This window comes from Anastrepha ludens, chromosome 3 (genome assembly GCF_028408465.1).
Source record: "Anastrepha ludens isolate Willacy chromosome 3, idAnaLude1.1, whole genome shotgun sequence".
In the NCBI taxonomy this organism is placed as follows: Eukaryota; Metazoa; Arthropoda; class Insecta; order Diptera; family Tephritidae; genus Anastrepha; species Anastrepha ludens.
Genome location: NC_071499.1, coordinates 16,393,966 through 16,408,720, shown reverse-complemented (window position 1 = coordinate 16,408,720; position 14,755 = coordinate 16,393,966). Strand labels below are relative to the sequence as shown.

The following is a 14,755-nucleotide window of genomic DNA, read 5'->3' as shown; positions in this document are numbered from 1 at the left end:
AAAGCTGCTTCCCTATACATATGTATATCCTTTTTGAGCACCCCTTTTAACCGAACAAACCTAAGCTAAATTTCTACTCCTCTTCTCGCTTCGAACTAAAAACCGATATACCAGACACAATCACACTCGGATACGGCGATCACCGTCATTTATAACCGCACTTAAATCTAATAAAAAACGCACCAATCAAAAAAAATTACAGAAAAAAAAACAAAAGAAAAATATAAAGAAACTCACTCTCTCATGGAACTGCAATGAATCGCATGAAACTGCGATCAGTTGACGGCGGACATTAAGTATGCCATGTAGTAGTGCGTAACCCAAGTTATCAGTGACAATCGATCAGCGGAAAATAGCAACAACTGCTGGAGTAAACTTTTTCTTAATTTCAACACCAGTAGCACTGCGTTTGGCCACTACGGCGGCGCTGACTTGTGCGCTCCGCTCCTTCTTCTCCGTGCCAATTGCCAGTTTGGTGATGGTGGTGAAGTGGTTAATAGCTGCACCACCGAGGTAATTAAGATCGCTGGTTCTGATTTCTTTTCAGCGTATTAGCTTTTAGCACTTCGAATGTAATAAAATTTAGCGACACAACAATGTTTCGCACGGTAGCCAAGACGCGATAACTTACGGATTCGGGTTGTTGTCTGTTATGCTCTCACTCTTTTTATTGCGCAAAGAAAACTAATTACACTTTTATATCAATCAGATTTATTTTTGCACACAAGCACTTTGTGATTGAAAAAAATTTCCCAAACTGACAGTTGCTAGCTCAGCGAGTGGGTGAGGGAGCGAAGATTTTTGCACACGCCGATTTTGCTTAACAGATAATTGTAATATTTGGTTTAGTTTTTGTTTTTTTTTTTTCTTAATTTTTTTAAATTAATTTTTCAATGGATTTTCGATTTTACTTCGTTTTACTTTTTGAGCGCACAAACATTTTTGTATTGCATATTTTTATTGCATTTAAAAATTACCACAAATGTTATGCCACACAGCCACTTCATCAACCACCTCAGCTTGGCGGCTTGTTGGCAGCCGAGTGTTGCTCGCACGCCTGACTAGACTAGACTGGCGGCTTGGTGTTGCATGCCACATCAGTGTGCGGCGCGATTGCGTGCGACAGGTAGGAAAACAACTGCTGGCAATGCACCAGTACACGTAATGCCTGACACTGAAGTACTAAGAAAGCTCAAGCAGCAGACACACGGCAAGTCGGATTAAAGCTTGAATGCAGCTACGCGCCTCGCGACCGAATGTCAACAAAAGTCTTACGGCGGAGGCCGAGACAGAGACAGTGATTCGCCAGCTAGCAAAAAGGTACGCCGTTGGGCTTTTTTTTTCGTTTTTTTTTTTTTTAATTACAGTATTACTTTTCTGCGACACAATGTCAGACGATCGAGCGGTGTACGCGTGCTAATGTAATGCCGTCAGCCTACCATCAACCTAGAAGATGAATCCAAGCGAGCGTCAACTGCATTTAGTTGACAGGTTGGTTAGTTGGTTGGTTGGTTGGTTGGTTGATCGACTTTAGTTGGCACCTCGACGACAACGCTAACTAAACTGAACTGAACGAATTGATTAATATTAGTGCGAGTGGAGCGTAAATATCTCATAGAGCTTTACTGCACCCTAATATCCAATTGTGCGCATAATCACCGACCGGCCAGCCGACATACCGACCGACCGAACGACTGCCAGACCCACCAATATGGGTGGAAAATACTATGTAAAAGCCGCTGCTGCTCCAAATGCAATTACATACCATTGAGTATAGCTTCCGAATAACTACATATGTTTGTGTTTGAGTTTGTGCTAGTGTTAGTTAACTACCACCCACCCACCACCTAACCATCACTAACGTCACAACCAGCAACTGTCACCCAACCTGCTACAAGTATAGGTATGGGACAACAACAACACCAACTAGCCACATATTGTTATAGTCCCACAACACCCCATGGCAACACACACACACATACACTCATGCACACAGCTACATATGCACACCCACCCAATTCAGTGGTGGAGGCGGGAGCAACTCTAAAGTGGTTTTAGGGGCACTACTGTTACCGTTGCCTTAGCATTGCATTGGTACTACACATACAAAAACACACATACAAACATATTCGCTTACACCGTATGTATGTGTGTATGTATGTATGTGTGTATTACTATAGCACAATGCTTAAAATAACAACAAACTTAATAAGAGTAGTGATGGCAAAAAATTAAGTGTGTACTTGTACTCGGTAATAATAATAATAATAATAACAACAACAACAATAGCAATAAACACTGGATACAACAATACTACGAGCGAGTATAGCACAAATCAGTATCACAACGCGCTTTTCTAGGTAAGTATATGCACATAAGAGCACAATAATGTTATTAGACGTAATTGTCAACGTAAGTAAGTGGCTGCAATAACTGCGGTTTCGTCGTTGAGTTGTGGTGAAACATCCGAAGACAGTGTGACAGTGTGGCGGGTGTGAACTTGTCGTTGGTGGATGAGAGGAAAAACTAGTGCAGGCGATTGTACTGAATTTTAGAAGATATGTATACGTGTACAGGGTTGCCAATATTCGACGGACCCATCTGGCAACCCTGTATCTTTTGACAGAGACGTCAGATCGCTTAATGAAATACCGCGATGAAAGCGTCAGTCCAAGCAGATTTTTACCATGGAACAGTACCAGCCACGCGAGCGCTCCCAAATTGTTGAAATTTACATTCAACAAAAGAAGTCAATTGTGAAAACTCAACGTGCGTATAAAAAATTAAAAAATGTGAAAAGTGCGCCTTCTAGGAACACTATTAAAGGTTTGTACGAAAGGTTTTCGACTGGTGATGCTCTTTCTAATCCAAAGAGGCCAAATCAAAACCCACCAAGGCGTCGCCAAGGACATCCCAAAATCGCCGTTCTCAGCAGATGGGCATTGCTCGGACCACTTTACAACAAATTATCCGCATTGATTGGCATTTATTCCCGTATAAGATCCAATTGACACAAAGATTGGAATCGGCCCAAAGAGTCAGCGAAATCCGTCGGGTCCGTCGAATATGGGCAACCCTGTATATAGTTTTGAGATTTTTTTAAAAATGTTTCGTACATACTTTTTAGATAATTCGCGGAAGCTTTAAAAAATATTTGGTACATAGTTTTCCAAATTTTTAGTAGACAAATTTTCGAATTTTCCGGAATACAGAATTCGGTAGATGGTAAGTTTTATGTAGATAATTCCCGTTTACTTTTAAACTTTTAGTGCTACATTTTTACTTTTTTCACCAAAAACTTTAAAAAAGTTAGCATATAATTTTTGCTTTTCAAAACTTTCCAATTTTAAACGCTCAATTTTTAGATTTTTCGCCGATAATCCAGTACATAATTTTTACTTTGAAAACTTTCGATATTTTTAGTACGCAATTTTTCACATTTTTCTGTAATATTATATTATATAAAAAAAAAAAACAAAAAAACAAAAAAAAAAAAAACAAAAAAACAAAAAAAAAAAAAACAAAAAAACAAAAAAAAAACAAAAAAAGAAAAAAAAAAAAACAAAAAAAAACAAAAAAAAAAAAAACAAAAAATGAACCAAAACTTAAAAACAATTGTGCACATATTTCTATTTTTCTGGAAACTATAAAAAATATTGGTACATTATTTTTAGATTTTTCGGGTAGTTTTAAAAAGTTTAATACAAAATTTTTGCAGTTTCTTGAAAATTTTCAAAGTTTTAGTGCTTAACACTTTTCGCCGAATATCTAAAAACAAATCACTGAAGAAAAGTTAAAAAAACTAGAACAATTTTTCAGATTTTCTTGAAAACAAAAAAATTTAGTACATAGTTTTTATCAAAAATTAAAAAAAAAATTTAAAACCCACATTTCGGTTCCCTACTAAAATCTAAAATTTACTTAAAAAATTAGAACACTTTTTCAGCTTTTCTTGAAAACAAAAAAATTCAGTACATAATACGAGTATTTACCAAAAATTAAAAAAAAAAATTTAGAACACACTTTTCGGCTCCCTACTAAAATGTAAAAGCTTAGTGCATAAGTTTTCGATTGCAAATTATTTAAAAATCCCAAAAAGTATACTAGATAGTTTTTCACTTTTTCTAATACACTTTAAAAAATTTAGCACATAACTCTTGTTGATTTTCCCAAAACTGAAATACAGTACAGTTTTCCAATTTGCCTGGAAAACAAAAAAAACACTTAGTTTTCTGTTTCTCGAAAGCTTTAAAAACTGCTACAATAAGTAATTCATAGACAGGTTAATATTTTTAGTTTACAATTTATCGAATTTTCCCGACTTCTGTACATAATTTTTATATGTTTCCTGCCACTTTTCAATGCCTAGTGCTAATTTTTTAGATTTTTCACCAAAAGCTTTCCAAATTTTTGTGCTACACTGAGATTTTTCACCGATGAAAATTTAGTACATAATTTTTGCTTTTGAAAACTTTCCAATTTTCCGATTTTTTCTGAATGTTAAAAAATTATTAAAAAACTAAACAAAAAAAAATTTAAGAAAAATAATATATTTTTTTTCAAAAAAACTAAGAAAATTTCAAATTTTCAAAAATATTACAACATAATTTTCCATTTTCTCAATAGTTTTAAAAAGTTTAATACATGGCTTTTGCTTTTTCATGAAAATTTTCGAATTCTTATTGCGTACCTTTCGATTTTCACTGAATATTACAAAAACAAAAAAAGAAATATTACACAATTTTTCGATTTTGTTTCTTTGTAAACTTCAGCGTATACCCTTTGTTGCCTTATCGATTTTTTTATTAGAACTTAATTTTTCGATTTCCCAGTAATTTATTTAAGGGGTTATACGCAGTTATGACTTTCAAAAAAATCGATTTTTTTATTGCATTTTTGTAATGTACATATATTCAAAAGTATACGCACGAAATTTGAAGTAGATCTAAGCAATACTTTCGGAGTTATACCTAAATATGTAGAGATGCCTCGGCACGTTTTAAGGTAGGTATTGAAACTTTAAACGTGTTTTTTTCAAAACGGCATTTTTCAAGTCGGTGTACACGATATCTCGAAAACGGCTTGTTTGATCGGTCAACCGTTTTAACTCAATCTTTAAAGATACATTTTCTAGTAATTAATCGTTCCTTTTGTAAATCTGATACTTATTTTCCGTTTTATAATCAATTTACGGCCAAATTTTAACGTAAAAATCGAAATCATTTCTTTTAATATAAAAGCTGCCATTTTGTGAAAATTCACTATTTTGATTAGCCGAACGATTAATTACTAGATAATCTAATATATTAACAAAATTTGTTTGGTTTTTTGATTTCAGATAATCTAATCCTGAGTTATGATGTACACCGTAAATCGTCTTTTTTTAAAGGAGGTTCCAGAAATCGCCTGCAGCGCGCTCTATAATCAACATTTTCATAAATAAAAAATTTTGTTACGTTTTTGAAGGATGCTTTTATAACCGCCAAAAATTTTCAAATTAAAATATTCTTAAGTTTCTTCAGGATACATCCTTGACAACCCGTCTTTTATTTGCTTCATAACTGCGTATAACCCCTTAATTTTTGCTTTCTCAGAAAATTTTTGAATTCTTAGAACGTAACTTTTCAATTTTTTTTTGTTGCTATATCGTAAACTGAAAAAAATGCTCTCGAAATAAAATAAAATAAATGAAATAAAGTAAATAAAATAATATTAAAGAAAATAAAATAAAAAAATTGGAAACTTGAAATAAAATAAAAGAAACTAAAATTAAAAATTGAAAAAAATATAAAATAAAACAAATTTAAATAAAACATTTGAAACACTTAAAGCAAATGAAATTAAATTAAATTTAATGAAAAAAATAAAATACAATAAGTAAAGAGAAATAAAATAAAATGCAACAAACTTAAATAAAAAAATTCAAAAACCTAAAACAAAATAAACAAAATGAAATAAAAAAAAACAAAAGAAATTTAAATAAAAAATTTTAGGCTTAAAAAATAAAAAATATATAAAATAAAATAAATTTAAGTAAACAATTTAAAAACCTTAAACCAAAATTAAATGAAATAAAATAAAACAAAATTAAATTTAAAAAATATATAAAATTAAATAAAAAAAACTTTAAGAACTCAAAACACTTGAACAAAGGAAATTAAATAAAATAAAATTAAGAAAAGTGAAATAAAATTAAGCAAATTAAATAAAGTGAAAAATTAAAAAATATATTATATAAATACTTTTATAATATAAACTTAAATTTGAAAAAACATATGAAATAAAAAAATATATAAAATAAAAAAAATATAAAATAAAATAACTTTAAATAAAAAATGAAAAAAACTTAAAATGAAGTGAAGTGAAATAAAAAAGTAAAATAAAATAAATTGAAATTGAAAAAATATATTCAAATGAAAAATTAAAAAACTGTATGTCAAAATAAAATACAATAAGGTGAAATAAAATAAAATGAAACAAATTAAAATAAGAAATAAAAAAAACAAATAAAATGAAACGAAAGAAAATAAAATAAAAATGTAAAATGTTCAAAAGCGAAGTTAAATTTATAAAAATCACATAAAATTCCAATTGTTCAAATAAAATAAAATTAGTTTAAAAATATATAATTTTGTTTTTTATCTGTTTTTTTTTTTAATGTGTTTAAAATGAGTTTAAGAAATATAAAATTTTCTTTTTTTCGGTTTTTCTTTGTGATTCTGTAACACGCTATTCTAGGTAAGTTTCGTTTGAAATGCCTTTTATTCATTTATTGTTTTATAGTTTTCATAAATATTGATTTGGCCTTTTCAGCCTTTTATTTCTACATCCATTTCCTACAGCATTTTCCTTAAAAAAATTTGGCAACACTGTTGGGGTTACCAAGTGTACTTTGCTACTTTCGTAACGTTGATTATGCGTCACGCATATTTCTTTATCAATAACAATTTTTGCACATTTTTTAAGGTGTTCTCACGCTGGGCTAGCAATGACAACGAAATTAAAAAGTTGGCTGCCTTTATAATTTATGCAAACCCATTCGATTTCAACATCGATCACAACGCGATCTCACTTAATTTTTTTTTTTTGCAGTTTTCATTTCATTTTATTTGCATAAACGATTTACATATGACCATAAAAGGCAAAAATGCACGCATATCACACACTGGTAACTGAGATCAACCGTCGCCATTTCACACACATTCAAACCAACCTAACACACGCGCACAACATACAAGGGAACACATAAATTTTTGGTTCATGCAAATCCAAGATAAACATGAATATCAGCCCACACAAACCGCATGTGATTTCGGCCCACTGTACGATTCGATTTTGTCAAGTGTATGCCGCTATCCTACATAGTACAGCATAGCCTGAAGCTCAAGCCGCAGAAGAGGCTAGCAAAAATCGGCTACAAGTGTATCTGTTTGTATGTATATATGTATGTATATGTATTGGGAATTTGTAAATGTATGCACATGTTGAACAACTTTAGTATCACCGCATCAACCATAGCATTGCTGAATGACAACTCAGACAAGCAACAACAAAAACAACTAAGATAGCGTCTATAATAGAATGACGAAAAAGGAATTGATACATGAATAGCTGAAGAAGTTATGAGTGCGATGAGTATCATAAAAGCGCAATAAAATATGAAATTAATAAATAATGAAATGAAATGTGGGAAATGAAATTTAATGTGCGTGTGTATGTATGTACATAGGTATGCAAATATTAAAAAAGGCGAAACGCTACAAATACAAGTAGCAGAAGAGGAGCGAATTTGACGAGGGTGCTTTGCAGCAATGACCACGACAAGTGGGGCTCTTCAAGTAGAAAATAATGTTAAAAAAAAAATTAAAAAAAACATCAATAAAGAAAAACACAAAAATATAAAATAAAAAAAAAAATAAAAAATAAAAATAAAAAAATAAAATAAAAAAATAAAAAAATAAAATAAAAAAATAAAAAAATAAAAAAAAAAAAATAAAAAAATGAAGAAAAGAAAAAAGGAAAAAAAATATATAAAAAAATTAATAAAAAATTCATTTCTGAAACATAAAAGCCTTTATTTATATGTAGTTGAATAGCTACACATATTTAACAACAACAATGCGCATAAAAGCACTGATAATCGCACAAAAAAAAAACAACATTGTGGGCAAAATATCTGAGTGCCCAACTGAGGATGGATGGATGTATGCATGTATGGTGGCACCACTGACTGACGAGGAGCAGAAAAAATACTGCCAGCGAGAACACACCCGACCGCCAGTAAAATATGGAGAGGGGTGGAGGACAGCAGATGGCGAAAAACAGCAAACAGTTGTGGAAAACAACATGTGGCGAGACAGACAAGTTTGAATGTGAATTGGACGCGTCTACTGTAAAATTCAACAAAAATAACAATAACAAGTGTACATACCAACACATACATAGCTACAAATAGCACAATAATGTTATTAACACATAATAGAAAGCGCAAAAAAGCGGAAAGGAATTCCGCAACTACCATCGCAGATAACCTCATAATTACAATACACACGAAAAAGTGGCCACCCTAGGCAAAAAAAACAGCTAAGTACACTTAACAGTACAGTGGTGGTCGAAATTAAAGTAGCGTGAAATATTGAAAAATATGTGACTATTTAGTAATTTTTTCTATAAAATAAAATTTATACTACAACCAAAAAACATATATCTCGAAGTTTGCAACTTTGCACAAAATTGAAAAAAAAATAAAAAAAAAAAATAAAAAAATTAAAAAAAAAATTAAAAAAAAATTAAAATAAAAGATAATTAAAAAAAGAAAGAAATTAAAAAAGAAAATTAAAAAAAAAGAATTTTTTTTATTTAAAAAAAACTTTTAGAAACATTTAAAAAATTTTATCAAAATTTCAAAAATAAACTAAATTCTTTTTTATTTGTTTTTTTTTTATTTAAAAAAAATTTAAGCTTTTTAGTCAGAAGTTGAAGAAAAATCCTCGATATGCAGTTTTGTAGCCCATGTAATTTTAGTACAATATTGTGCAAGTTTGAAATGGCTCAAACTTCGCACCAATTTTTTATAACTTTTTTTGATGGTGATGTTATGTATTTTCTTCCATACAACGAATGCTCGATTTTTTTTTTCACAACAAAAAAAATATCCAAAAATTACGATTGTAATATAGTATTTTTCCCCGTATGCTGACTGTGCCTTGAAGCAAGCCATAACAGAAAAGCTAATGGGAGTAAAGGCCAAAGACAGACCGAGGAACCGATGGATAGACGCAGTGGAAAACGATCTCATTCTTATGGATTTGGGAACCCGTAACTATGGAGCAAAAGCTAAAGATCGACCGAAAAAAGCCTCTTCCAACTTCCACAATATTATGCTAAAACTGAATGAGCTGCATAACTGCACACCCAGTATTTTTCTAAAAATTGTGACTCAAACGTTTGAAGTTTTGATGAAAATTTTGTATGTATTCTTTTTTTTATTTTTTTTTTTTATTTTGTACAAAGTTTGAAACTTTGAATTATGTGGTATTTGTTGTAGTGTGAACTAAATGGCGGATGCCGTAGTCTCATGCGTTGGTGCGTGAATACCATTCGGCAGAGCTGGATCCGAAACCCATGAAATATCAAATGGTAGAAAATGTTTTATTCGAACAGCGGTCGCTACCGCACGGGCAATGGCAAAGGCGGGGTTTTTTCTGCTATAAAAAAAGGGCCTTATATAAAACCATCTGTGCCATTCGTAGGCGGCATAAAACTGTAGGTCCTTCCATTTTTGGCAAACCATCAATACGAACGTCACAAATATGAGGAAGAGCTCGGCCAAACACCCAATAATGAAGGGTGTAGGAGTATAATAAATGAGGGTGAATGGAACGACATATTTACAAAATACAAATTTATAAAATGTTAAAAAAAATATTTTTTAAATAAAAATAAAAAAATAAAAAATTTAAAAAATTGAATAAAACTGAAAAAAAAAATAAAAGTATATAAAAAAAATTTAAAAAAAGTATATAAAAAAATTAAAAAAAACAATTCAAAATAAAAGAAATATAAAAAAACTTGTTTGAAATGAACACAATTAAAAGATAAAAAAAAAAAATAAAAAATAAAAAAAATTGGCGCGTACACCCTTTTTTTGAGTGTTTGGCCGAGATCCTCCTTCTATTTGTAGTGTGCGTCTTGATGTTGTTCCACATATGGAGGGACCCAAAGTTTCAAGCCGACTCCGAACGGCAGATATTTCTACGAGGAGCTTTTTCATGGCAGAAATACACTCGGAGGATTGCCATTGCCTGCCGAGGGACGACAGCTATTAGATAAATGTTTTACTTAATTTTGGTGTTTCACCGAGTTTCGAACCGACGTTCTCTCTGTGAATTCCGAATGGTAGTCACGCACCAACCCATTCGACTACGGCGGCCGCCAATTATATTAAAAATATTACAAAAATAAAATATATTAGAAAAAAAATTTTAAAATGTATTGTACTTAAAAACCGAAAAACATTACAAAAAGACAAGAAAAAAATTAAGAAAAATAAAACAATATAAAAAAACATTAAAAAATATAAATATGTAATTCCAAAAAATTGTATTTATATTCTTTTTAATGTTTTTTATATAAATTTTTTATCTGTTTTTTTTCATTTTTTTATATTTTTTTAATGCTTTTTGATAAATATTTTTTTAATTTTTTGATTTAATTTTATTTACATTTTTTATTTTTTTTTTTCGTTTAAAAAAATTAATTTTTATTATTTTCTAATTATTTGATATTTTTCTTAACGTTTTCAATTTTTTTTTATTTTTGTAATTCTTTTAAAGAAATATATATAGAAAAAATACAAAAAATTAAAAACATAAGGAAAAAAATAGTTCAAAAATATATAAAAAATTTATTTAAAACTAATAGCAATAGTTACAAAAATAAAACACTTAAGAAACATAACAAAAATATAAAAAATTAAAAATATTTATATAAACAAGCTTAAAAAATAAAGAAATAAAAATAGTTAAAAACAAAATTACGAAAAATAAAAAAGAAAATTTAAAAAATTAAAAATACAAAAAAAAAAAAATTTTTTAAATTAAAAATACAAAAAAAAAAAACAAAAAGAAATAAAAAAATACAAAAAAATTAAATATACAAAAAAATATTTTAAAAATATTCAAAAAAATTTAAAGAAAAATATAAAAAGAAATGTTAAAAAAATTATAAAAAAGTAAAAAAAAACTAATTCCAAAAAATTTAAAAATTAAGATATAAAAATTTTAAAATCCAAAATGAAAGCAAATGGAAAAAAAATGTTTAATTAACTTTAACAAAAAATGTAAATACAAAAACAAAACAACATTTTCTAATATACCGCGCTGCTATTGCTTTTACCGCCACTGTATATTTTATGTATATTTATTATAGATACAGCACCTCTGGAAAAACCGAAAGAAATTTCCGCAAAATGGATTGGAATGGAAGGTAAATATATTTATTTGCTCCGACAATGCCCGTGTTGCAGTGATGGCTCTTCTGCGCAACTGTGACTCCAAAGCTCTTAACTAATATACATATGGTCCAAATTCAGATTAATACATATTTATTTTCAAAAATTAAAAAATAGTTTCGAGGGAAAATATTAAATTATAATGCTTATATTATAACAACCAAACGCAAAGACTCTAGTTATGACATAAAAACTATGAAATATCTGAAAAGGCTTAAAGAAGAATACACCAAAAACAATAAACAAAATTATTTAACTTTTCCCTTTTTGGATATTGGATACAATTTTCAAGAAATAGAAACGTTACCAGCTAAAATTATGTAACAGCTGGGAAAACTGTTTAATATTCAAAATATTCCTCGAAGGGTTGTTTCCAACGCACAGGTGGGTAGCACAACTCGAGTTATAACATATTCAACCGATTTTGAAAAACTTAAATTCGTTTTGTTTCTAATTAAAACCTTTAGCATGCATTGCCATCGAAAGCTGATTATTTGTATATTTTTGCTTTCAATTGCGACCCAACGAAGTCTCTTTTTTCAATTTTTTTTCAACTGCTATATACAAACAGCCAAAAAATGGAACGCGGAAAAAGTCTAAATAAAGATTTGCATCACTCAAAATCATTTTTTAGAAAAAAAAAATGTATTCAATAACAAAATTGGATACTAATTTTGTGCCACCTTCTAGATATGCAAATATTTTTTTATTTATTTTTATATTTAATCAAAGGGCAAATTATGAAATTGAAAGCGGATCAAGCACAACAACAAAAACATTCACTAAGTGGATACACTTTCTCCAAACATTTCCAAAGTACCGCACAAAATATGGAAGCGGCAGCAGTGAGTGGGATTAGCAGCAATAAAAACATAAAAAACTATATTCATAAAATAATTTGAGCAAAAAAACCACATTGGACGTGAAAATTGCGAAATTGATGAATTCATAAGTCACGATTTGATGAAGAAACACTGGCTGCCAGCCAAAGTACTTAGAAGCGGTAAGTAGTAAAGCCGAGAAAATAAATACAGCAACAGACGCAAGCCAGGTAGGCAGACAAGGCAGCAGCAGACAGCCTGGCTGGTTGGCCCATATGTATACAAGCACACACACACGCTCTCACTGCCTACGTAGTAGGGTAACATACTTAGAGAGGTGATTACGTGCAGCGGGCATAAAAGCGCATGCGCATTGAAGGCGGGAGAAATGTGGAAATGGTGTGTGCGCGCTAAAAGCTTTGGTCGCGGCGCTGATATTCCACCCGCGCTTAATTACAAAATTATGTGTGCGCGCGTGCGCACAATTGCAATGATAAAATCTAATGTTTGTGTGTATGTACGAGTGTGTATGTATATAGGCAAGTAAAATTAACGTTATACAAAACAAAAACAATAGCACAGAGGAGCAGTGGGAGACGAGCAAGCCAAATTTTTTATACATATTCCACGCTGAATTATAAAACTGACGCAGCCAGAGTCAGTCAGTCAGTCAGAGGAAAGTAAGGAAATTTTGATGCAATGTGCAATTTTAAAGGTAAAGTTATGAAACAATACTTTTTTTTGTTTTGCAAATCCCAGCGTGACAAAACGTAATTGCAAAAGAGCGTGAAATGTTTTACGTAAAACTTAATGAAAGCGCATGCGCGCGCTAATTTTCGCTAAGCAAACATTAAACTATCCTAAAATTTTGCAGAATAAGAAAATTTTTGAAATATATTTGAGTTACCTTAATGCTTTCCACCTCGATATTTCCCCCCATTCACTACAAAAATGTTTTTTTCACTAGCGAGTTTCTTTCAAAAGATTTCTATTTGCATCACTGGCACTCAAAGCCGTGCGGCTAATATTTCTTATTTTTACGCAAATTGAGCATCGAATTTTTAAGCCCTTGAGCTGTGTCAATAACTCCCTACTAAAAATTCGTTGAGTCTAAACATTTTAAAAAATTTTGAATATTTGAAAAAAAAAATTAATTTACAAAAAAAAATTAAAAAGAATTTGAAAAAAAATTTTAAAAATTGAATTTCATTCTTTTTTTAAATTGATTTTTAAATTAAAAATTGAAACTTTGCGTTATATTGTTTTTGATGTAGTGCGAACTATTGTATATTTTTAAATTTTTTTATTTTTTTTATTTATTTTATTTTGATTTTTTAAAAGTTCTCAACATTCGGCTTAAAACGTTGAGTTTTGACCACATTTAAAAAAGTTTTGAAAATTAAAAAAAATTTAAATTAAAAAAACATTTAGAATTTGAAAATTTTTTAAATTTGTAAACAAATTTTATATTAAAAAAGTTTAAAATTAAAACAAAAAAAAATTTAATTCAAACTTATCATATTGTTTTCCTTGTAGTGCGAACTACCTATGTACATAACAAACCCAAGCAAATTTTGATCTGTATGGAGAAAATAGGCAACACCGCCACAGAAAATTACAAAAAAGTCTGAAAAAAAAAATTGTCAAAAATCAGCGAGCGCCTTCAGTCCTTTCAAACTGGTTTTTTATACTAAAATTTCATGGACTATAAAAGTGCGTGACCATTTTGTTTTTTTTTTTTTAATTCTGATAAAAAAATTGGAAACTGTAATGAATTATAATGAATTAATATTGTATAAAGCTTGAAACTTGAATTAAATTACCTTTGTTGTAAAATGAATTAGGTATATTTTATTATTTTATTTATTATGCGTACCCGATCCTTTTTTTTTTAATTTTGATAAAAATGATGTTTTTTTATTTTTATGAGGAAATTTTTATTTGAGGAATTTTTACTAATCTTGTACAATGTTTGAAACTTTTTAATATTTTTATCTATATATATAAAAATTAAGCCGAAAAAAAGTGTGCATTTGTCCGGGGTAATCTCAGCAACGCGTGTAAGGAAAACAATGAAAGTTTCACACATTGTTGGTGTTGCTTTGGCAAAGGTTTCTGTGAAGTTTGGTTGAAATCCGATAACGCGTGTGTGTGCGGTGCGCCAGTTAAGTGAGTGTGTTTTTGCTATTTGCCGCACGTATTTTTTGTACCGCACATAGCATTCATTAGAATTGAATACATTTTGGTCGTGTGTGTTTGGACCGATTTTTATGAAATTTGGTATATATATATTTTTTCCCCCGGTGAAGGTTAGTATAATATGCTTATTGATTCCACTCGCCACCAGGTGGCGCTGCCGAAGGCCAAAACGAGGACCCGGTTACCCCTAGGATGTGTTTTTACATTGTGGGTATCAAATCAA

At 30.0% G+C, this 14,755-nt stretch overlaps 1 protein-coding gene across 3 annotated transcripts in view; it reads right to left on the bottom strand.

Moving 5' to 3' along the window:
• LOC128857062 (rho GTPase-activating protein 21) overlaps positions 1–14,755 on the bottom strand; it is a 180,231-nt gene that overhangs the window by 62,272 nt on the left and 103,204 nt on the right. The window contains exon 1 of one of the 3 annotated variants that reach the window (XM_054092610.1): positions 238–1,678. The exons of the other annotated variants lie outside the window; for them this stretch is intronic. Within the exon in view, the coding sequence (XP_053948585.1) occupies positions 238–245 (8 nt within the window). The 5' untranslated portion in view covers positions 246–1,678. Of the gene's footprint in view, positions 1–237; positions 1,679–14,755 lie in introns of those variants that run through there. 3 annotated transcript variants of the gene reach the window in all.